This window comes from Onychomys torridus, chromosome 10, assembly GCF_903995425.1.
Source record: "Onychomys torridus chromosome 10, mOncTor1.1, whole genome shotgun sequence".
Taxonomy (NCBI): domain Eukaryota; kingdom Metazoa; phylum Chordata; class Mammalia; order Rodentia; family Cricetidae; genus Onychomys; species Onychomys torridus.
In genome coordinates this window covers 36,194,547-36,218,320 of record NC_050452.1, presented here as the reverse complement: position 1 = coordinate 36,218,320, position 23,774 = coordinate 36,194,547, and the positions used below count along the sequence as shown (strand labels likewise).

At 47.8% G+C, this 23,774-nt stretch overlaps 3 protein-coding genes across 3 annotated transcripts in view; 1 reads left to right on the top strand and 2 right to left on the bottom strand.

The window, feature by feature from the left end:
• Positions 1-9,258: 9,258 nt before the first annotated feature.
• LOC118591867 (translation initiation factor IF-2-like) lies at positions 9,259-10,306 on the bottom strand. The gene is made up of 3 exons (XM_036200327.1): positions 10,294-10,306; positions 9,880-10,198; positions 9,259-9,653 (listed from the first exon to the last, which is right to left on the bottom strand). Exons 1-3 carry the CDS (start codon positions 10,304-10,306, stop codon positions 9,485-9,487), a joined length of 501 nt encoding a protein of 166 aa, XP_036056220.1. The 3' UTR covers positions 9,259-9,484.
• On the top strand, positions 10,172-14,572 carry Rasl11b (RAS like family 11 member B). The gene is made up of 4 exons (XM_036200880.1): positions 10,172-10,504; positions 10,995-11,051; positions 12,259-12,335; positions 13,193-14,572. Exons 1-4 carry the CDS (start codon positions 10,366-10,368, stop codon positions 13,661-13,663), a joined length of 744 nt encoding a protein of 247 aa, XP_036056773.1. The 5' UTR covers positions 10,172-10,365; the 3' UTR covers positions 13,664-14,572.
• A 5,808-nt stretch (positions 14,573-20,380) lies between these two features.
• The window catches only part of Scfd2 (sec1 family domain containing 2), a 320,177-nt gene continuing 316,783 nt past the window's right edge, over positions 20,381-23,774 (bottom strand). The window contains exon 9 of the mRNA XM_036201528.1: positions 20,381-22,341. Coding sequence (XP_036057421.1) covers positions 22,249-22,341 — 93 coding nt within the window. The 3' untranslated portion in view covers positions 20,381-22,248. The remainder of the gene's footprint in view (positions 22,342-23,774) is intronic.

Here is a 23,774-nt window from a genome sequence, read left to right as displayed (position 1 = left end):
TAGAATTCTGTCCTCCACACCTCTGCTGGAGCCTGTTGCCTATCTATACATGCTCGTCACATGGGCAAGACATATGAAGCAATCAAAGGTTTTGTTGATGATTGAAAACTCAAGTGGAGATGTGGCATTTGTCAATAGCCACCAGCGTTCAGCAAATGTGCTCCACGTCATTGGGCACCGGCCCCATTGTGAAGCATTATTTCTATTCTGAATGGGACTGACATTATGTAACAGGACAGAAGGTACGAAAAAGCAAAACAAGAAATAGACTAATGCCACCTTTCCCTTTTTAAGTGCCTTGTTGAGTGCCTGGCTAGGAGTTGGATTAAATTGAATTCCATTCCTCAGACTCAGCTCTGAATGGCTGGAGGCCTTTTCAGACCTCGGGATTTCAGCACAAAAGGAAGAGCCAAACATGAAGTCACATACAAGAGATTATATTCTTTATGAAGCCTGTGTTAAACTTTGTGTATGTGTGTGCTCATATGTATGTTTACATATGTGTGTAGAGGTGAAAGGTCAGTGTTGGTGTTGTTCCTCAGAAGCATTGTCCATCTTGTTTGAGGCAGGATCCCTCACTGGCCTGGAACTCACAGGTTCTCTCGATAGACCTTCCCGTTTGCAGGCAAATACTCTGTCAGCTGTTCCATCTCTCCAGTTCTAGCCTGTGCTAAAGTGTGTATACGATGAGCTTGGACAGCAGAAATAACACATGGCTCAATATTCTACTTTGGCCACACACACACACACACACACACACACACACACACACACACAGGCAGAGAGAGAGAAAGAGAGAGAGAGAGAGAGAGAGAGAGAGAGAGAGAGAGAGAGAGAGAGAGTCTCTAGCCTTTTTCCTAACCTGCCTTCTTTTAATCCTTGCATTTCACACATTCCATTCCAAATACATACCTCCTCCAACCCCCGAGCTGAAGGAAAGATTAAAAGGGGAGATACAGGCTGAGGATAAAGGGCACTTTGCCCTGGGAAGCTAGACAGTGGAGTCTATTGAGAGGTGGGCTATGTGTTCTGAGTTGTGCGTCTCTGGAGCCAGACTGTCTGCTCAAAAGCTGCAGCCTTTCCCGTGTCCTAGCTGTCTCTCCTTGGTCCCCTTGGGTAGACTGCCTAACTCCTCTGGCCTAGATCTCACATGTGGCTTCTGTTGTGACGGTGTTGTGAGTCAATACACCTGGAGTTCATGGGGCAGTGCTGGCACGTAGCCTGTGGTCAGCTGGTGGTCAGTTACTACTGCAGGTGGAGGCGGGTAAGTCCTGTGCGGACGGGCTCAGGACAAGACACCCAGGAGGAAGTACAGCAGAAGCCATGAAGTGGGCAGGACTTTTCACCAGCTGTTGTTTATGGAGGGTCTCTGCTGCTGGGAGTGGAGAACACGGACACGAAAAGCCCAGTACAGTCCCTGCCCTGTGAGTTTGTGGTCCAGCAGGAAGGGCTATTTCTAGCCTCCCTCTGCATGAGATGCCCTTCTCCTGCAGGTCCACAGTGCCTGTCCTGTGCGAAGACACTTGTTACTACTGAGCCTCTTTGGGTGGGCTCCTCATAGACATTCTTGATTCTTGACTGCTCACTTTAATTCCATATTAGCTACTCACTCACATCCTAGGCCAGCTCACCCCTTGGCTGTCTGCAATGCCCTCCCCCCACGGCAAACCACATGCTCTGTCCCCCTTGAGATGCTCTTTTGGTCCTTGGCTGCAGACACTGCCCACCTGCCTGTTCCCCTTGTCTCCAACTCCCCTACTACCTCCTCCATTTATCTCCCATCCTGCCCCAATGACCTTGTTCTCCCTCCCTGAGACCCAAGCTGGCACCCGTCAGGATGCTCTCAGTCTTTTGCAATTTCTGCAGACTTCAAATCACCCTCTTCCTCCTAATGGAATCAGGACAGAGTGAGCCAAGGCTGAGTAACTGACTGGAGAAGCCTGGGGGGCCTGACCCACCTTCAAAGCCAGTCTCTACCTGTCCCTCAGCTTTCCCTCCTTTGGTCACCCATTGCTACCAGCTTAACTTCCTGTGACTCTATCCGATGTCCCTTCTCCTCAGTACACTCAAAATGCACAGATCCACCTACCCACCCACTCATAAATAGACACATTATTTGATAGCATGGGCTCTGTGGTAAACATGTCCCCAGGTTTTGAGGGACAGAGCAGTGAATTCACAGGGCTTATATTCTGGAGCTGAAAGCTGATGAAAAGCAACCAAATAGAACGTGGTATGTGGAACCAAAAACTGAAAATACCCAGGGGGGAAATGCTTGTACAAAGGATGGAGAAAGGTAAGTCTGCTGTAAATAGGACAACCTGTGGTTGTTGAAGTTACTTCATTATGTGAAGGAGGAGCTGCTGAGGGTTCCTGTGCTGGAACAAGCTGTTGAGAAACTTCTAGGGCCCCTGCTGGACTGTCTAACAATTTGGACATTGTTCTCCCTAGTGTTCTGGGGCTGGCATGTGCTGGATCTGTAAGAAGCCAGTCCTCAACTCACAAAGGATCTGCTTGACCGTCAATGCAATAGCTAGTCCGAGGCAATCATCCCATCTCTTCTTGGGGACAGAGGACAGAGGACAGAGGAATGTCTTGACTCCTGGCTGCACTGCACCCTTGGCCAGTGAATACAGACAGGCTTTCGTGGGGCTTTCCTTCTATCTCCTCATCTGAGTGCAGTAATGAGGGGTCAGGGAGAGAAGCTGACAAGTTATAAATAACTACCTCTCCACCACTGATAAGAGACCAATGTGGGCTTGAGAATTTGCTGCCTCTTTCTCCCTCCATCATGAAAATACAAGAATATGAAGCTTGTATAGTTTGTCAGTCCTTTTTTAAATAATTCATTTTTTTATGTGCATTGGTATTTTGCCTGCATGTATGTCTGTGTGAGGGTGCCAGATCCCCTGAAATTGGAGTTATAGGCAGTTGTGAGCTGCCATGTGGAGGCTGGGAATTGAACCCAGGTCCTCTGGAAGAGCAGTCAGTGCTCTTAACCTCTGAGCCCTCTCTCCAGCCCTGTCAGCTCCTTTTTTACAATGGGTCTCACTAGATGTTCGACATACTGTTGTGATACTCAAATCAGCTATACCTTATTTACCATCGAATTACAAATACACCTCCCAGTTAGTGTGTGGAGTTACACCTGCATTTTGGAAACAGATATTTTGTTGTTGCATGCTTTGGGGGTCAGTTAAGAATCAGTTTAAACATCCTGCAGTTTTCCTACCTTGTAGTACTTAAGGTCTAGGGTAGATAGTTTTACATTCCCAGTGAATTAATAAGAACTCATAATGAACTGCACACAAAGTTCCCGGCAGAAATGACCCAACATACCAACCCTCACACTCCTTGGAATGTACGGTCCTTCTACCAGCTCCATTCTGCTGTGCACACAGCTTCTATCTTGGATCTAAGTTGATTCTTTATATAGAAGCCAGTGCCTTTGTTAAATCAAGAACATGAGTCATTCGTACATTTCCTAAAAACCATCCCATCACATTCTTCTCAGCAGCTACCCATTTTCTTTTGTAATCAGGAGAAAAATGCATTAATAATGAGAACATCTCGGTGAGAAGCCTAAATGCTCAAGGACTAGGTAGAGGGGAAATGTCTCCTCGGCGGTGACTGAATTCCAAGCCATGCTTATTTAAGAAACTCATTATGTCTCCGTTTGCATTGTCACCAATTTGGTAACTTCTGTGTTAATTTGGCTATCAGCTCATACCATGACTTCATACTATGACCTGGAGAGTTCAGGTGTGTTGGAATGGACCGAGTTAGTGGCCTGAATGAGGGGTTGGACAGTGGTTGATGGACACTGCAATCCTGATAATGCAATGAGAGCCAGAGGCTTGGGCCCCAAACACAACTCCATAGCTCATTCTCCAGATGACATGAGGACCAGGGTACAGACGCTTGCTAGTTTACAGGTGGATACAAAATGCTTCCATTTCCTCTTAGACTAGTATGCCCATGCGCAGAAGCTTAGGGTTTGGTGAGAGGTCCTTGACTCCTGTGCAAAGATAATAAGGATCCCTAAAATGGCCGTAGGTGGTCCTGCACACCCAGGGGCAGGAGGAGGGTAAATATTACAAATGCCCAATCAGCTTAGGAATTTGAAGCCAACAGCGAATGTTAAAGAACCACCTCAATTGTCTGAGTCTTTCTGGATCTTTCTGCCTGTGTGTATCTTCTGATCATAAAATCTTATCCAGGATCTTGTTCCTCTTTCTGAGGACCCGAGGCTGACACTCATTTATTTTGCTTTGTGATCTTCTGAATAAATGATGCGTTAGCAAGATGTGACCTGCTCAGAGGAGTCGTCCTGCTAGAGAAGGGAGGAAAATGGCCTAAAAGACATAGTCCTGTGTTACCAGGCTTTTTATTCTCCTCGAGGAACTCCTAAAAATGGCCCTGTTAAGAATGTAGTCATGTCAGTTCCCAGTACTCAATACTCCTACAGCCTTGGCTCTGCCCACTCCCCGTGAAAGCACACTGGGAACGCACTGTCCCAAGTCATCTTTAAAACTTGAGTTTATTTCCAACTGTTACCGTCAGATTGCTTGTCAAATGGATGCTGTCTGTTCCCAGAAAAAAAATGACCTGGGCTGTGGTGACAGAAGCCACGGAGAGTGGAGGACAAATTTCAGACCTCTACAGGAAAAGAGTCACCTCTACCTGCCATTGGTGCACTGGATTGAAAGAGAAAGTGGAAACCGCCCAGCTAGAGACAAAAGCTGACAGTTCAACCAGAGACTGGAATCCTAGGACACTATTTAAAGAGGAAAATGCGGCTCCTTCTGCTGCCATAGAAACCAGCCAAGGCATGAGGGGAGGGAAGAGCCTCCTTGAGAGTCCTCCTGCCTAGAATTGAAGACTTTTGTTGTTGATTTTGTTTTTTTTCAGAGTTACGGTTTTCTGAGACAAGATGCACATGTGTGTGCATGCATGTACGGGTGTCTCCTTTTATTTAATGGAGCTTTCCTTGGCCTTTGTCTCTATTTTGTTTTTTCACTCTAGATTCTGGCTGTCTTTCAACTGTGATTAAATCAAAAGGAAGGTTGGGGTTTTAAAGGGGAAAATCCCCATTGATACCTCGCTGTGTGCCAGTGTGGCTCTCTGGGGTGGACTGCACGGGCCTGTCTGCACCTGCACACACTTTGGGGAATCACTGGGTACAATCCCCCTGTCTTGATTCATTGTCTGCCCTGTCCCTATTTGCAAAGCTCCAGTGTGGCAGAATAAACTTTCTGACCTCCTTAATCCAGGGGCTGTTTCTGAGCCCCAGTGCGCTTTAGCTTCAACATTCGAATATATAAACCGTGATTGCAGAGCATGCTCTCTCAATCCCAGTGCTGGAGACATACTCTCATACTTGCTGTCTCTTCAGGATTCCACATAGCAGGCCACAGCCATTCCTGGGTCGCAGTGTTTCCCAAATAATGTGGAAGTGAAAGCCAAAACTGGCCGTCATTTGGAAAGTTGGTGAGCGTGCCAAAGTCTGTCTTTTTAGGAGGAGGCTACAGGAGAGAAGGTACCAAGTCAGTGTGGACATGCCACTGTGGGTGTCGGGAAGACTTAGAACTCTAGTGATTCAGCTACAAAGTTTCTTAGAGGGGATAGTATACAATGGGTAAGGGATTCCAAAGGTTAGCCAGGAGTTAGACTGATGCCCTATATCTGTTTCCTCCCCCAATAAGAGGAAATGGACTTTCTGGGTTCCTTTGTGATGGTTTTACTTTTCATTTTATTTTTTTATTGCCTATACTCCAATGTACAAAGTGATGGAGTTCATAAAGGCATTTTCATCCACAGATAACCTGTATTCTGACTGTGTTCACCTCTGTATCTTCCCTAGATTTTCTTTTTTTTAAGGTAGATGTACAATAAGAGGCAGAGAGAGGGAGGGGAGAGAGACAAGCTAGGAAGAGGGAGGAAAGATGATGTAGGTTCAGCTCCCGAGTACTTGACTGTGGTCCTAGCTCTCTCTTATCATGTTTTCATAATAAGACAACTTTTGATAATGATAAAACTAATCATGTTTTGCTTACAGTAGCCAAAGATGTATCTATTTGCTAGATCCACATATAAATAAGCCTCAAAATAAATAATCAAATAAAATTACAACTCTTGGCAAAAGCCCACGTACTTTGACACATACCAAACTGGAAGCCACCCTTGGAGATATGGGCAGAGTGACACTCATCTGGCTCCTGTGGACATGTTCCTGGGAAAGAAGGAGACCACATCAGCTTCTCTGATTCTGACAAAGTGTGGGTGTCCTTAGAATTCTCCTGTGCTCTGCTCTCGGTCTCCCGGGTCTCTGTTCCATGATTAGCTCTCCTCACTGGGAGTGAGGCGTTTGTCGTATGCTCTTGTTCTGATTCCGCAGTGCACAGATATTTACCAGCTTCCTCTGTCTAGGGGCAAATGCCGCTTCCAGACTAGCTCCTCCATCCTTACACATACAGATATGTACACACATACAACACACAGCTGTGCAACTGTCCAGCCCTGCTGTTCCTTAACTAGAGTCGAGGTCCTTAGTCCTACCAAGTGCCCCTGTAACCCCTGAGTTTCTTTTATCAAGGTATTTTCTCACATTGTATTAGAATTGCTTGGCCACATTTCCTCTTCCCATGCTAGATGTAACTGGAGTCACCAGAGTAAGTCACCAGCCCCAGCACAGTGCCTGTTAGACTCACAGCCCAGATGTTAAATAAATATTTATTAAATTTGCATTCTGGGATCCTAAGGACTTCCAGACACCAAATTATCTCTGGAAGCTCTCAGATCAAAGATAGACTTTAGAGATCAAAGAGAAACTCCAGATGCTGAGGCAAAATCAAAACTTAGCAAAATATTTCTGTCTTTACTTCCCCCCAAATCCCTCCTATTTGAATCTCCCATCCTCTTATCTTTATTTAAGAGAGAGAGAGGGGCAGAGGAAGAGAGAGACAGAGAGGGAGGGACAGTGTGAGAACATCACTTGGCAACATACCATCTTCTAGCTGTTCATGTATGCATGTCTTTATGTGTGGGTACATGTAGGTGGGTGCATGCACATGTGTGTGAGCAAACCTGTGGAGGTCAGAAGTCTATGTTGGGTGTCTACTTCAATCGCTCACCATCTCAGTTTTTGAGACATAATTTTTCACTGTTAGACTGTCTGGATGGACAGCAAGTCCCGAGATGGATCTCCTTCTGTCTTCATATCTCCAAGGCCTGGATTGTAGGTGTGTGTGTCATGGTGCCTGTGATTTTCTTTTCTTTTTTTCCTTTTTTTTTTTTAAGCATGGATGCCGCTGTGAACTCGGGCCTCCATACTTCCTCACAAAAAACTTTGCCAAATGAGCTATCTCCCCAGCCCCATTTAGTTGGTTTTAAATATTACTGATCACCTGCAGATTCATGGTACTGTCTATTATGGGCTGTGTGATCTCTGTGAAGATGTATGTGAAACTTTGTTCTCTCGCTTTTAAAGAAAGATGGTCACAGATTCTTTGGCACTATTTCTAAAGGTGGGACCAGTGTTCCTCCTCTTCCCACTTTGGTTTGGCTGGGTTCTGTGTGCTTGGCCATTAGCAATAGAGCAAGGCTTAGCCAGATTCCATATACAAGCTTTAAGAGATTGGCTTCTCTTTCGTGTCTTGAGTGCTCACTTATGAGAAATCATGTGTTCTGAGGCAGCCTGAGCTATGCCCAATGCTTCCCACCTTTCTAGCTGAAGTGTAGGCATATGAATAAAGACGTCATCCTGGATGCCCAGCCAGAACCTTCCGATGATACCTGACCCAGCTGCCATCTGACAGTGTCTCCGTGAGAGACTCCGGGAAAGAATTGTCCGGTGTCTGGAGAAGGACCGTGAACCGGTTTATGGGGCAGCAGTGGGTATGGTTCCTGGAAGTAATGATATCTGCCTCAGATTAATGTTGTAGCATCCTCCCGTTTCATTCAGGCTTGGGGGTGATGGGATTATAGGTATGTTCACTTCCCTTGCTAAAATTAGAGGTAAAAAGTGAAATTCCTTTCCTATAGTCTGGAATATGGTAAACCCTCAATAGATATCATGTCTCCTGCCCTGTCCCTTCACACCCCCCACCCCCCGATTTGGATTTCCAAGAAGTGATAACTAAGTGCCATTGTCTGAGTTTAACCAGATGCAGGTAGGGGCTACTGGGGAGACGCCTGTTAGCTAGCATCCCTTTCTTCTTGTCATTTTCCTCAACTTCTCTGTCTCTGTGTCTCTGTCTCTGTCTCTGTCTCTGTCTCTGTCTCTCTCTCTCTCTCTTTCTGTGTGTGTGTTAAGTACAGCCAGTTCATTTTGACTTATAATAAGAATACTAAATTCATCCTCCATGATGCAGACAGAAAAATCACAGGTTTGGTTAGTTTCGTGGTAATGAAAATGAAACATCAGAAGCTAAAATGATTCAAAGCAAAATTCCCTTTGAGAACTTTTATCATGTCTCTGTGTGCGCAAAAAACAGCCAAACAAATACCGTAGACTACATAATTATTTCCCATGTAAACACTACAGAATTGCAGGCTGGGGGAGGGGGGGCAAGGGTTGAAAGGCGCATGCTACCTGTAATTATAGCTTTGTCTAGTTTCATTTTATAGGCTGGCAAAACTCAAGTTTGACTTAAACCACACAGAAAGACATGATGCAAATTGGACATGGCCTTTTCTCCCTGATTCAGATGCTGACCTTACTTCATTCCAGTGTTCTCCCTAGAAGGCCACAGTTATTGCTCAGCCTGTGTGCACCACTGATTATGTGTCTGTCCTAGAAGGCTTACCAACGAAGTTCAACAACACCTTTCTGTTTCCTTTCCAATTCCTTCAGCCCTTCAGACTGTTAATAGAGTCCATCACAGTCTGACCAGAGTAGGGTGGTAAATTCTATTCAAATACCTGGTAAATAAAGTCCAGAATGAAAGGTGATTAAACAAGAAATTGTGTAGATACCGGCAGCAGCTTCTTTTACATTTCTACCTTTAATACGGGGTACACAAAAACTCACAGACTTTGCTGTCTTAGGCACCAAGATAAAAGGGCCCGAGGGTTGTAAGGGGGTGGCGGCGATAAGGTCTAGAAGGTTGCTGAAGTTAGGGTTTGGCGAGCCTTTGACCGTGTGCTTTTCGCTGGTAAGAACAATGGGGTGCTAGGCATTTTATGAGTGCTGGGTCCTACATCTTCCTTGGCGTCAAGCCACTTTTAACTAACTCTGTCTTTACGACCAGACTAAATATGGGGCCCTTCTGCCTCCCAGTGAGTCCCATCCAAGCTACAGCGACTGTTTTCTCCACCATTTCACAGCTCCGATCCGGGAGGGGATGTGAGTGACTGGGTGAGAGGTGCAAGCTTGTTCCAGAGACTTCTGGCTTGGTTTTGCCTCTGGGGGAGTAGCACTTGCTTTCCGCGGTGTGTGTGTTCTCATAAAATGGATATTTTGCCCCAAAGGCAAATGCCACATTTAATGGAGGAGAGGGTTGTCTTTGTTTATGGATACAATGGTGGGAAAATGTATAATCCAGTACAATACTTTGGATATAACCAAGTTAGAACAATCAACGTCTCCAGCGCATGAACAGAGCACAGAGCCGGGCCTCGGGCTAGTGGCCATCGGGTTCCGGTGCAGGTTCCTTAGGGTCAGAGGTGGAGAAGCCAGTTAGATGCAGGCAGCGGTCAGCTAGGCTAGGGGACCTAGGACTCAACACAGAGAATGCCTAGGGAGGCCCGGCGGCGAGGTGGGCAGACAAGGATGGGTGCCCCTAAACCCACTGCGGATCTGACATCACCCCACCCCAGCAAATATGACAGGTCCCCCACGCGGATCTGAGACCCAGAAGACACGGACAGGTCTCTCACGCGGATCTAAGACTCGGCAGAGACGGACAGATCCTCCCACGCGGATCGGAGTCCCGGTGACCCCGCAGCCACCGCTGAGGCCTCGTGCTAGCGCAGCGGGAGCCGGCTGGATCCCGCACGTTGCCTCCCTCGCGCCCGCCGCCCTGATTTCCTCCGGTCTCACGGGGCCCCGCACTAGCTCCCGGCTCCTTTAGGGGCGCAGCTTCTCCCCGCAGGCCGGAGGCGGGGCCTCGAGCAGGGCGCCCAGGGATTGGTCGCCCGGGGCGGGGGCGGGGCCTGGGCCGGAGAAAACCCGCGCCGGGCCCGCCAGCCTTCCCAGCTGCGAGCCGGAACCGCTGAGACCCAGACCGGTGTCTCTTCGTCCTCCCTGGTACCTTCTGCCCTCCCTGGACGCACGGCGTCGGACCCGATTACCCTCTCCGCGCATCGCCAGCCTCTCCCATCCTCACTCTCCTCCCCGCACCGTGCAGCCCGGCCGCAGCGGCGATGCGCCTCATCCAGAACATGTGCACCATCGCCGAGTACCCCGCCCCGGGCAGCGCCGCTGCCGACTACTGTCTGGGGGCTGCGGGCCGCCGGCTGGTCAAGATCGCCGTGGTGGGGGCCAGCGGCGTGGGCAAGACCGGTGAGTCCAAGCGAGGAACCTGCTTGGTTGTGGGGCGGGACGTGGGAGACCCCCCCTCCGCCCGGACTGGAGAGGGCAGAGGTGGGCGTTGCAGCGGAATCGTCCGCCCCTTCATAGCCCCTGCCTCAACCGAAGAGGGCCACTCGGGTCCACAGTGGCCCGCCGACTTTCGGGCCGGAGTAGATAGAACTTTAGGGCTTTGAGCCTCTGGTAGGATCTGTGGGCAGAACCGAGAGTTCCGTAGGTTAGGAAGACACTCGCCTGCCGGAAGGTTGAGGTGTGGCCCAGCTGGGCTCAAAGGAGGGGCTGAGCTACAGGACCCTCCCCTCTGGCTGAGCCGTAACTCACCCGGCTTCTACCCCCTAGTGTCTGGCAGAGGGGTCAGGGAGCTACAGGGTAGGCATTTCTCTCTTTTGGCCGAGTTGTGTTCTAGATGGGGGAGGGGTGGAGACCCATCTAACTTGTTCTTGTTCTTGGCCCTCAATTGCAGCATTGGTGGTCCGGTTCCTTACTAAACGATTCATCGGAGACTATGAACGAAATGCAGGTGAGGAAACACACTGAGGAAAGGCCCTGTTGGGATTGCTGCCCTCGTTTCTGAGTGCCTTCAAGGACACTTCCTTCAGAGTGACAGTGTGAGCATCAGGATTCTGCCGCTTCCAATTCTGCACGCCACCCTCCCTCCTCCCCCCGCAGCTGCCATCTGGCCTCATTCCATTCCAGGCCCATTCATCATTTTATCAAGTGCCCGAAAGTATTCCCAGTGGTATGTTTTAACTATAGGGACCCCAGTTGGAAGCACCCTGTGTACTCCAGGGCCTTTTCCTTTAAAACATGCCATGCCTGCAAAAGTCATAAAAAAAAAAAATTTAAAAAAAAATTAAAAAAATTAACCCCCCCCAAAAAAAACCAACCCAGAAACAAAACAAAACCCAAAACTGCAGGCCAGCTCCTCCCCCACCCTCTCCCTCTGTTGGCGGCCTTTCAGGGGTGACCTTTCAAAGCAAAGGCCAAAGGAGGGTGGTTGTAAACCTAAAATCCTTTCCTTAACAGAGAAAAATAACTAGCTGAAGAGTTTAGAAGGGAGAGCTCCTGGATAATAAGAAGACAAATATTTCATTCTCAATGATCAAGACTAGCCACTGTCCCAGGAGACCTCAGGACTTTCTGACTATGACCTGTTAGCAAACGGCTTAAATGAGTAGCCTGTATAAAGTAGCTGTTGGGGATTAAGGGGAAATGAGCCATATAAGCCATCCCAAGATAAGATATGGCAGCCTTCTGCTTTGATAGAGAGTTGATCATGTCACATTTTTATGCCAGGGATATTAACTGTGCATTTACTAATCATAATCACCCATGAATCTAGTACAGCCCATGGACAAAATATAACTGTTTAGAGAATGATAATGTACTAAAATAAAAACAGAAACCCTGCATATACTGAGCCAGAAAATTTGCTTCAAGGAAATATTCTAAATATGGAAACAGAGTTTAAAATTAGACCAGCAAAGTTTCTAAAAACCCACAAACTTTGACCTGCTTTTAATAAATCTACTAGCATGGGGTTAAAATTGCAGCTGGCCTTTAAACAAGATCAGAAGGAAACCCATTAAATAGAAGTGGACTACATCTTTTTTTCTTTTTTCTATGTGTATTGGTGCAGGCTATACTGCATTAAAAAACAAAAAACCTCACCTTTCAGAAGGCTGCGCCTGAAAGAGGAATATGATCTCTTTTCTTTGCCTTCATAGGTAATCTCTATACCCGACAAGTCCAGATAGAGGGGGAAACTCTGGCTATTCAAGTCCAGGACACCCCAGGCATTCAGGTGAGAAACGGTGATGCTGAGTGGGTCAATGGGAAGACTAGTGGCCATGGAATTGTCCAGTGGTTCATCAGTTGAAGGAAGAGGAGCTGTGGGGAGTGAGGCCCAGACTTTTGCATGTTTGACAGTTTAATTGTATCTGGCCTCCGGTCAGCCTTGGCCTGGCTTAGTTTGGGAGATTGGGTGAAGGGCAGAGCCCCTCCTGGAGGAGGGAGGAATCATCACAAGCAGGGGCAGGGCGGGGGTGGGGTGGGATGGGGTTTGGGAGAGGGTGGGTGGGGTGGGAGAGGTGGGGGTGGGTAGGAGGGTGGGGGCTGGGGGGTGGCGCACACCAATACTTGGAATTGGCAGTGTTTCCTTGCTTTGGTTTTTATGTATGTGCCTTTGGCATTAAAAACCAAATATGTGGGTCCAGTCTTCAGCACTCGGAATCACTTTTACATTGTGGAAAGTTTCTCTGTAGACAAAAGAGCTCTGCTAGTATTTTTTTTCTCCTTCCCCGTCCGACACTGGGCAGTTATCCAGGTTTAAATGCTTCCAGCTCCTATCTTTACTTCCCCAGACTTACTGTCTAGCCAGTTAATTTCCCATTTTGTGCAACTACAAAGTCTCTCTGCGTGGAGTTCTCCACAGGTCCATTTTCCACTTGAGTGTGGTGAGCTGCCCTGTTATTTATTCTCAACTCCGAGCAGCTGGATCAACATATTGACAAGAAAGCTGAAGTGTGTGGGGACAGGTCTTGTTTATGGCCTGTAGCCTGCCATCAGCGCTATGAAGGGTTCCTTTGAATTCAGGGTGTGTGTGAGCCAGAGCTCTGAGCTGTACTCACTGTCCACCTTGCTCTCTCGCGGTCTCTGCAGGTACACGAGAATGGCCTGAGCTGTAACGAGCAGCTGAATCGCTGCATCCGCTGGGCAGATGCCGTTGTCATTGTTTTCTCCATCACGGACCACAAGAGCTATGAACTCATTGGCCAGCTCCACCAGCATGTCCAGCAGCTTCACCCCGGCGCTCGGCTGCCTGTGGTGGTTGTGGCCAACAAAGCTGACCTGTTACACCTCAAGCAGGTGGACCCTCAGCTTGGGCTGCAACTAGCCGGCATGCTGGGTTGTTCCTTTTATGAAGTATCTGTCAGTGAAAATTACAACGATGTCTACAACGCTTTCCACATCCTTTGCAAAGAAGTGAGCCACAAACAGCAGCCCAGCAGCACACCCGAGAAGCGGAGAACTTCCCTCATTCCCAGACCAAAGTCACCCAACATGCAGGACCTGAAAAGGAGGTTTAAGCAAGCTCTGTCAGCCAAAGTGAGGACTGTTACGTCTGTCTGAAGTGGGAGACTCCTTGAGGGGGTTTGGTCTTCTGGACAGAGGGCCTGAGGTTCTTAGGCAGGACCATCACAGGCTGATGGCAGTTCATGGTGCCAGAAAGGGCTGCAGCAGAGGGGCCTAAGGGGCTTGTGGAATTCTGCAAAAAGGAAGTGTTTGGGGCCCGAGGACAGATGGACAGATATGTGACTTTTCTGCTTGCTCCTTTAACGTGGGGGTGGGCCATGTTTTTGTTCCTCACTGCCTTATGAATGGTGGTCAGTTTCTCCAGATACATTGATGAGAATTAGGGTAGGCATGAAAGACCCGAGTAAACATTCATAGGCTTTCTCTCCCTTCTCCATTTTTTCCCTCCCAAGAGAGAGGTTTGCTTTTCTCAGTATCTCCAACATGCTATCATTATGGGATGCCTTTCTGACTTGAAGGATACCCAGATTTTTTTTTTTTTTTTAAGAACAAGGAGGGACCCTCTCCACTCCATAAAGGTCAAATTTTAGGAGAAAATATTCTGTGTAAAGACACCTGTGAGCTGTGATCTACAGGAAAGTGCTGGATCTCCATGTTGAGGAGCTGTGAAAAACTCAACCCAGGACTGCCCGACTGTGACAATGTACAGTTGTTTGCTTCTTTTTTTCTTTTTTTTAACTGTGGCATCAGGTACAGAAAAAGTGTTAATTGATGGTGGTGTGGCTTGTGGAAATGACTCATGGCAATGACGTTGGGTTGCTTCGTGGGCCTGGCAGAGTCATGGCTATGGGTGGCTGAGATACTGAAATGCTGTCTTATAGAGGGACCAGATGCAGACCTAGCTGCCAAATCCCCTACACAGATGCACTTTAAGAAGCCATTCATGCTTTGGCTCAAACTGTAATTAATTTATTTTATGTACAATAAATCTCTCATTTGATAAGAGCAGCCATCTGACTGCTTTATTGAAATGTTTACCTTCATCCTCCAGAAAGCCTTGTGTAGGATCCCTGTTTACTGACCACGTTGAGTCAGGGGATATGCCTTCCAGGTGCGATCTCTTATGCCTCAGAACATGTGACAAGTGATACATTTTATTATCCACATTTTACACATCATCACACAACATCCTTGCAGAACAAGTTCAGTAATGTGAGGGCTTCAACCTATAGGCACTGTTGATTGTAATTTGGCCTTTCTGTTCCAGAGTTGCGTGTCTCCTGCTCACTTGCTTCGTGGTCTTCTGGGTAGACCCTGCCTGTGTATGCATCTCAACAGAGCTGAGGGCATGCATGCTGCTCCACATATGAGTGCTGCTGAGGGCATGCATGCTTCCCCACACATGAATGCTGCTGAGGGCATGCATGCTTCCCCACACATGAATGCTGCTGAGGGCATGCATGCTTCCCCACACATGAGTGCTGCTGAGGGCATGCATGCTTCCCCACACATGAGTGCTGCTGAGGGCATGCATGCTTCCCCACACATGAGTGCTGCTGAAGGCATGCATGCTTCCCCACACATGAGTGCTACTGAGGGCTTGCATGCTTCCCCACACATGAGTGCTGCTGAAGGCATGCATGCTTCTCCACACGAGTGCCGCTTCACATGCGACTCATTTAGTAAAGCTTGTTTGAGTATGCTGTGTCCCCAAACTACACTTTCTTCTCACAGAAAGAGCTTACAACCATTGATTTGGAGCTATTCAGGAGCTGCTCCCGCAGAGCTATTGTGACACACATGTGTGCCACAGCTGCCTGGCCTCTCTCTTCTGCTGCCATTGGAGCCTGGAAGGCCTTTCATGCAGACTCAATGAGTCTCCATCTCAGTGGGCAGGGCATTGTCCTTCCATCTGGGCAGCACGTTCTTGGTTAATCCCCCCAGATAACCCTGAGAGGAGGGGGAGCTGACAACGACCTCACAAATGAGTGATGGATGTCCTCAAGCTCACATGAAGGAATTCAGTCAGTGTCTTCTGACTATTCAATGACAGTTATTTATCATGTTTCATATATAAAATGCATACAGCCACAGAAGTGAGGTAGTGGGATGTGTTGGGAGTCTGCTATGATACAGGGCTGGGCTGTTTAAGCTTATATTCCCAGGGGAACATCTGACTGCTCTTGACATTCTGACATTTATGTCTTGTTATACCTAGAACTTGTTACTCTTTAAAAGCAACAACAACAAAACTCTTCAAACCTCACCTCACCTTACCTCACCTCACCTCTGGGAAGGGTGTGTGTTGGCAGCAGGGTGGGGAATGGTGCCCACCGAAGACAGAGACAGTACAAGGGCAGAGATAGGTATCTATATTCTCCTCGGTCTTCCTCTTGGGTGATTGCTAGCAATGCCCAATCTAACAATCATCTTTGCACACTGCGCCTGGGCTCACCCACGATCTGCAATGGGAGCTTTGCGGAGGGTAGAGTTTCGTAGCACAAGGCTGAGTGGAGCTAGCCTTCTGACCACCAGCTGTCTCCTCTTCCCCACCCATCACGTGCATCTCTGCAGGGCTCTGGCTGGTCTCCTCACAATCTCTGCACCTTCTCATCTCCTGCCCGTGGGGCACTAATGACTGCTCCTCATCCCCTTACCCCTGTGCAGACTTGACCTCTCACTTTGCCTGGGTGGGTCTTTTGGCTACGAGGAGTTTTTGGCTACAGAAGGATGAAGTGGAGAGAGAGGAGAGACAGACTATGAAGGTAAGAATAAATCTCTGAGGAAAACCACCCAAGACCTAATCTAGGCTGCTGGTGACATCTACAAACCCTGGCCCAAGACGCACGCACGCACGCAGGCTCCTCTCCCACTAGGCAGGGGAAGGTATGAGTCTGGTGCAGAGGAGAGGAATGAGGGTTTATTGAGGATTTACAACCTGCTCTTTCATCTTTGGGGGACTCCTGAGGGAGGCTACATCACTCCTATTTTAAGACAAGGAAACCAAGGCCTAGAGATTATGTTAGTTTAGGGCCAGACAGTAACAGTGCTCTAGTTCATTTACTGACTGTCTGGGTAGCAGACATCGGAGATGTCTGAAACAAGGACATTGTACACATTCACTCCACTATCTCTCTTCAGGATCCTATACAGCAAAGGGGGCAACTGGCTCAGCTCTCAAGAAGCTGATCCTGGACTCCTAAGCCATTCTGAGGCCAAAGCTTGTCATAATTCCACCCCTGCCCTTTTCTCCCCTACACCCAGTTGTTGATCTGGGCCTTCCCCTGACCAGCCTACCCAGCTGGCCCCAGCTTCCTCCACCTCCCTTCTGCTACAGGCTGGGTTACTGCCTGGCCCCAGGGCTCCTGGCAACAGGACTACATCTGCTGTTGCCATTAGCCAGAGGCTGCTGGCTGCTTTGGCCTGCAGCCCCCTCGGTCATAAAGACGTCCAGGTTGGAGGGGCTGCCTCGCAGCCGCTCTGTCTCAGAGCCCAACCCATGTCTGTCATGATGTCTGGCTTTCTAGTTTCCTCCCAGCCTCAAATCAAAACCATCTGCAGCCCTGGCTGGGCCTGGGACTGCTGTACAGTGGCAGGGGAAGCTGGGAAGGAGGCTGTGAAACTGCCTTGTGTCCTCATCCAGTTCCAGGTTTGTCTGTCCCGCAGCTCAGAACTCCGAACTTTAGGGGCTATGACTGTGTTTATAGAGAGCCCCTTATTTATGGGGGGAAAAAAAAGAAAGGGATTTCAGCATTGATCTTTTACCTCAAGAGGGAAGAAAAAACAAATCTATTTTCTGAGCAAGGGAACAAGTTGTGGGCAGATCCCCACAATGGAGCAGTTGGCACACTATGGTCTTGCTTAGCAGAGTAGAGATGGCAAGCACGCAGCTGTGGAGAGCTCCCAGAATCTCCTGGTAACAGCCCAGCAGGGAGATGCCTGCCTGCTTACAATAAAGAACCCAGAAAGCTAACTGGGTACTCCTCTGAAGGTTTCAGCAGGTTCTTATTGTCTGAGTCAGTTCCTGAATTGGAGGAGAGAATGGGGTTAGGGTCATTAGTGAGGGTGGGGAGACCCTGCCACTCTCCTGCTCTTTCTGGCCTGGCTTGCAAGCCCCTACCATCTGGTTTTCTGAAGTTCCTTTCAAAGCAGAGATGGCATTTTTTGATGTTTCTTGGGCAAGCCAACAGACCACATTTGTAATATTGGATTATTTGTTGTTGACATGCTGTTTCTGGTAACTAGGGTAAGAAGAAACAATAGTGATCTTGAGAGAGGGGGTATGGAATTATTTGTTATGGAAATAACAGTGTAGCTGTAGGGACTCTGGCACAAACAACTATCTGCATGGGGCCCAACCCTCTGTGTGTAGTGCTTCCAAACACTTTGCTTGTGCCCTATGCTCATGGGGTCAGGACTCCAAAGAGCAGACCTCAGACTCCAAAAAGCATTTGCTGGGATCTTAATTGTGTATTAAAAAAAAGTGGGTGCAAGGCCCTTGGTAGGAGATTGGCCTGTGTACGCTTTGGCCAGCATGGTTTAGGTGGTAAATATACTCAGGCTTGAGAGTCACTACAGCTCCTCAGCTGGACCATTTGTGTCAGCTTCAGGTGGCTACCATCTGGGGTGTGGGGGAGGTCCCTTTAAAATTCATACATCTGGATAATGTGGAAATGGTAAATGAAGCTTTCAACCCCAGATGACACATAGCTGCTTTCTGACTAACAGTGATGGGAAAGTTTCTATTGGAAACATGGATGTGTGTAGGCAATCATCTGACATTCATCACTAGTAGTAACGTCTTAGGGTTTCTATTGCTGTGAAGATACACCATGACCATGCAACCAAGGAAAAACATTTAATTGAGGTGGAGGCTTACAATGTCCATTATTATCATGGCAGGGAGCATGGCATCATGCAGGCAGACATGGTGCTGGAGAAGGAGCTGCTACATGTTGATATGTAGGCAACAGGAAGTAGACTGAGTGTCACACTGAGTGAAGCTTGAGCAAAAGAGACCTCAAAGCCTGCCCCAACAGTGACACACTTCCTCCAACAAGGCCACACCTCCTTCAACAAGGCCACATCTCCTTCAACAAGGCCACACCTCCTTCAACAAGGCCACACTTCCCAATGGTGCCACTCCCTTTGGGGGCCATTTTCTTTCAAACCACCACAAGTAGTGATTCTTAGGTATAGTTATGCTTAGATCTAAAAGCTCTTCCAAAGGCTCGTGGGTTGAGAACTTGGCTCTAATGCAGTAGTACTCAGAGGAGGGGCTTTGGGGAAGGGTAACTGGATCATGAGTACCTTGATTTCATCAATGGATTAATCTATTGAGAGACTCACAGCTTACTGCAACACTGGGAGGGAGTGGAACTTTAGAAGATTGGACTCTCCAGAGGAAGCAGGTCACTGGGCTGTGTCCTGGGAGTGTGTAGTTTATCCCTGCCCTTAGCCCCTCCATAATTTCCTGGCTATCATATGTCAAACATGTCTTCACCGCTACATATCCTTTATCACATATGATGCTCTGCCTCACCATGGGCACAGAAACATCAGAGCCACATGACTGTGGACTGACACCTCTGAGACCATGAGCTAAAATCACAGTTATTCTCCTGCAAGTTGATTTTCTCAGATATTTTGTCACAGTGACAGAAAGCTGGCCTTCCATTGGAGCATAGAGTACCTTACCCTGAGCCATATTCTTTTTTGTTTGTTTGTTTTGACTGTTTTTTTGTTTTTTTGTTTTTGTTTTTTTTTTGAGACAGGATTTCTCTGTGTAGCTTTGGAGTCTTTCCTGGAACTCACTCTGTAGCCCAGGCTGGTCTTGAACTCACAGAGATCTGCCTGCCTTTGCCTCCCGAGTGCCGGGATTAAAGAGCTGTGCCACCACTCCCCCCGGTCCTTGAGCCATATTCTAAGTACCACTCTTTCAGTTTGTACCCAAACCCAGTGTGGTATGGCCTCCTGGCATCTAATTTCATGTTCAACCAAGACCTGGACAAATGAACTGCCAGATATATAACATGTGCTCCTGACCTACATCTTGGTTAGACGGCCTTGGCTGGACCAAGACTTTAATTCTCTTCCATTTCTCCTCTCTGCAGAAAGGCTTTCAAACTCTCTACTCATTTACTGTCGTTCTCCTCCTGATGCTTTGTCATTTTGTCAGCAACTCATTGGTGTCCTCAGCAGTAACAGCCACACTTCCTGGAGCCGTGTACCAGCCATTCTATTAGAGGTGGCTCCCTAGCAGCCTTCTCGGCAGGAGGCTCCATTACCATCTATTTCACGGATGTTGGTGCAGCCTTGGATAACCATGGTGCTCTGAGAGGTATAACTGGGACATAAAGTCAGAGAGGACCCCAGAGCCTTGACCCGTGGGTTTCTTCACACTGGTGGAGGATGCTTAGCATCCTCCTTAATCCCACGCTCATCTAGGAAAAGAGCAAACACCCATATAGTGCCCAAAGACTTTGCCCCAGGTTAGTGCTCCACTGCCCAAGCCACCCTCTTTCTCTCATTTGTTCACAGCCATTTGCAGGGTGACAACTAAGCTTTTATTGTGCTCCTGCTGTTTAACATCAAGGATCAGGATTCTCTTCCATTTTTCCAGTCTTCTTCTCCAAACCAGACTCCAGGTATCGGCACCTTCTTCCAGCTCACCTGTCTCCAAAAGCCTCCATCCCTGACAGTCCTCCTGTTCCATTTCTTCCAGCCAGAGGCCACCGAGATGGAAGAGGATGGCTACAAACTAAACTTTTCACACTTCTCCCACCCACCCACCCTGACGCCAGCCATGGCCATACGCTTCCTTCAGTGTGAGCGCATTCTAGAATGCTAATGCAACCAGTAACTTTATCTTGTTAGAAGAGTGGAAGTTTCTGAACATTCTTTTACTAGGTAGGAAACAACTTGCCAAGATAAACTATTCAACTCACAAAAGCAACACACAAATACATATTTGGAGTAAAAAACTGAAACAGTCTAGAAGTAATGGGGGTGACCCCCCTTTCCTACGTTCCCCTTGCTGTGTCTTCCAGATGTAACCGCTGGTGAGCAGTCTGGTTTGGTACCTTCAGATTCCCTTCACATGTAGACGTATGGTGTGTAACTTAACCTTGAGAAGAAAGCCACCGGGGACCCAGGCATCCTGTGAGAGCCACGGAGTCAGGGTGCTGTCTGCTTTGTGACAAGCGTAGCTCAGAACTTCTCAGGGTGTCTGGAATGTTCTCCACAGGTTCCCATTCAACACTGGAGAATAAATGGCTGAATGAATAGAGTTTTGAGTCACATGGCAGGTTACCTTAAATTTCTTTATTTTAGAAAGTACTTATCTCTGCATACATATAATTTCTTTGAGGTTAATGTCATTTTCCTCTTATTCAAATGTAAGACTTTCAGCTTACTGAGATTTAAAAAAGAGTTGCCTTATAGTTCAGCACCATCAAAGAACTGGTGAAGGTCAAAAGCACATGTGGGTGTAAAAACGAACACATAGTTTCATAAAAATTAGCTTCATTCATCTCAAAATGATTCTAAACTCACAATTCTATTTTTTCTACTTCCTTAAAATGACAACATTTAATAGAGAATTAAAATGTATAGCCATGTCTTGGTTTACATTTTATTTGGTCTTCCTGCTTAATCCACACTAGAAATTGTTTTTCGGCTTTGTCTCCTTTCAGACATCCATTCCTCATGCCAGGAGCTCCCATTGGCCATGTACCTGTAAGTGGTATCTGGGTTCCAAGCAGTTCTTTCTTCCTTTTTCCCCAGAGTTCTCACATAATTTCAGTAGATGCATCTGGGTTTTTCTGCTATGACCAGAAAGAAAATATAACGTCCCAGAAGAACGCTATTTCAGTAGGAATTCAAAATCACAAAGGCTTGGGGGTTGTGCTTCCAATCTAGACTCCCTGGGAAGAAATCTTTTCTACATGGGGTTTCCACTGGACCTGAGGAAAGCATCTGCAGCCAGGACAGCCCTGGGTCACCCTCTTTGTCTCTCCCACTGCTGTTCCAAGTAGCGGGGCTGCCCTGCTCCTTGAACCAACTGGAACAAAGCAGCCCTTTGTCACTCTTGGGCTTGGTGATTTACCACTCATGGAGGCCACCAGGCTAGTACTGCCAGGCCCTCCCTCCATTCCTTGTCTTTAGAAATGCTTGGAGTCAGGGAGAAACAAAGTCTCAGGCTCCGCCTGCTACATCCCTTCCTCACTTACACCATCACAAGGACCATCTTGCTTTCCTCAAGCAGAGAATTCTAAGCACATTTAACTTTCCCTAATTCACTTCAAATCATGATGCTCGTCGCTGCCACGGCTTGCAGGCAGGCATTTTACCCAGAGCTAATGGACTTACAGAAAGATTGTCGCTTCAGGAAATTACAATAAGTGTGTGTGGGGGATCAATGAAAGGATTACAATAGGTGAAGTCAGCTAAAGACAGCTTGACACCCTTAGGAGAATGAACACTCCAGTCTTTATTTTGCATTGGAAGAACAAGAGATGTCCAAACAAGCTGTCTTCGGCCTGGTTAGGAAGCCCTCTCTGGCAGAATTAAGTCATACCTATAATTAGTAACGGGGACACTGGCTTTGGAGGCATATCTGGAATGGTGACAGATGGGTATTGGTATTTCCAGCTCAAACAGGTCTTATCTTCTCTTAGATGTCAGAAGCCTAGGTCTGGGTGTAGCCGGTCAGTGGCAAAGAGCAGCTCAGGAATGTTAAGTGGCTTCAGGAGTCTTGTGGACAGCACGATCACCTATGAAAGGAGGGACAGGCACAGCACAATCAGGGAGGTCAGTTATCAGGGGCCTGGAAAGGCCTTTGGAAGGAGGCACGGGGTGAGGCCTGAAGAAAGCACATGTGGCACAGGGTCCCTCATCTATAACCTGGCTACTCAGTGTGGCTCATGCTTTTCACACCTACTCCACGTGGACCCTTGGGATCACCTGCCTGATATTGGGTGACTTCCCTCAGCCTGGACTTCAATGTGAGGCCAATTTCTAGAACACCAAGACTTGCCTGGGGGCATGCTTTGCTTTGTAAGGGCCAGGTGAAGGTCTGCCCAAGCAGGCACCAGCACCTCTCGATAAGAAACTGCCCATGGGAAATTAGGGAGGTAGTCCAGAAGGAATTCCACAGGCCAGCACCAGAGTGTAGCATGACTGGGCTTCACTGGTCCGTGCGACATTGGACAGGTGCAGGTTGGACACCTCCCTGTCCTCTCGCCTGCCCCCAAAGTTATCCCAGGTGGAATGAAATCAGTGAAGTAATCAACTCCAAATTCAACTAGTTCATTGGTGCAAAACAGAGGCCACATTCCAACTCAAGGCAGAACAGGGCAGGGTCATGGTCAAAGGAGGGAGGAGAAAAGAAACATTTAGAATTTTGTTTTTCTTCTTGAAAATAACTTTTTTTTTAAACGACCTTGTCAAAGAGTCCCCTTTCTTCTCCCAGAGCACTGCCTTTGAAGCACTGTTCTTGGAAGACAGTTATCTCAAGAAATACATGGCTAATGCTAGACAACCCATATTTTTGGCAGGGGGAAAAACCCACTGAAACCCGAATTTCTTATTCCCCCTGAAATCTATGCAAAGAGGGCTTGAGGACAGTGGTGACCATCAGCATGTTTTCACCACCCAAACTTGTGTGCTGTACCTAACCAAGTAGGCGTATGGCAAGGGGGCTCCCAGGCCAGAGCTGCCAGCAGAGGCTGGGGAGAGCTCAGCTCCCCGCTGGTTGGCTGGCTTCTCTATGGAAAGTCATTTTACTTGGAGCCTGCCTCTCCCTCCTCATCTATCCCAGAAAGAAAGGAACACCCAGGCTTGCAGCACGTCTCCTGGGTTATGTAAGTTCCTCTGCTGAGAGCCCAGGAAGTGCTCAACTCCTGTGATTCTGTGATGGGTTTGCAGATCTCCTTCCGAATCATTTGAAAGCACAGAATTTTCTAGAAAAACACATACAGGTTCATATAGTTTTAGGGGACCGTTACAGGATTTGTAAACCATCATTAGGAAGCCCACTTTAAAATGTATACATAGGGCTGAGGAGACAGTTCAGTGGGCAAAGTGCAAGCATGAGGACATGTGTGCAACTCCCAGAATCTGTAAGAGAACTCTGGGTGTGGTGGTGTGCTTCTGTAATCCTGGGACTCGTAACGCAGAGGCAGACAGGTTCTTGGGGTTCCCTGGC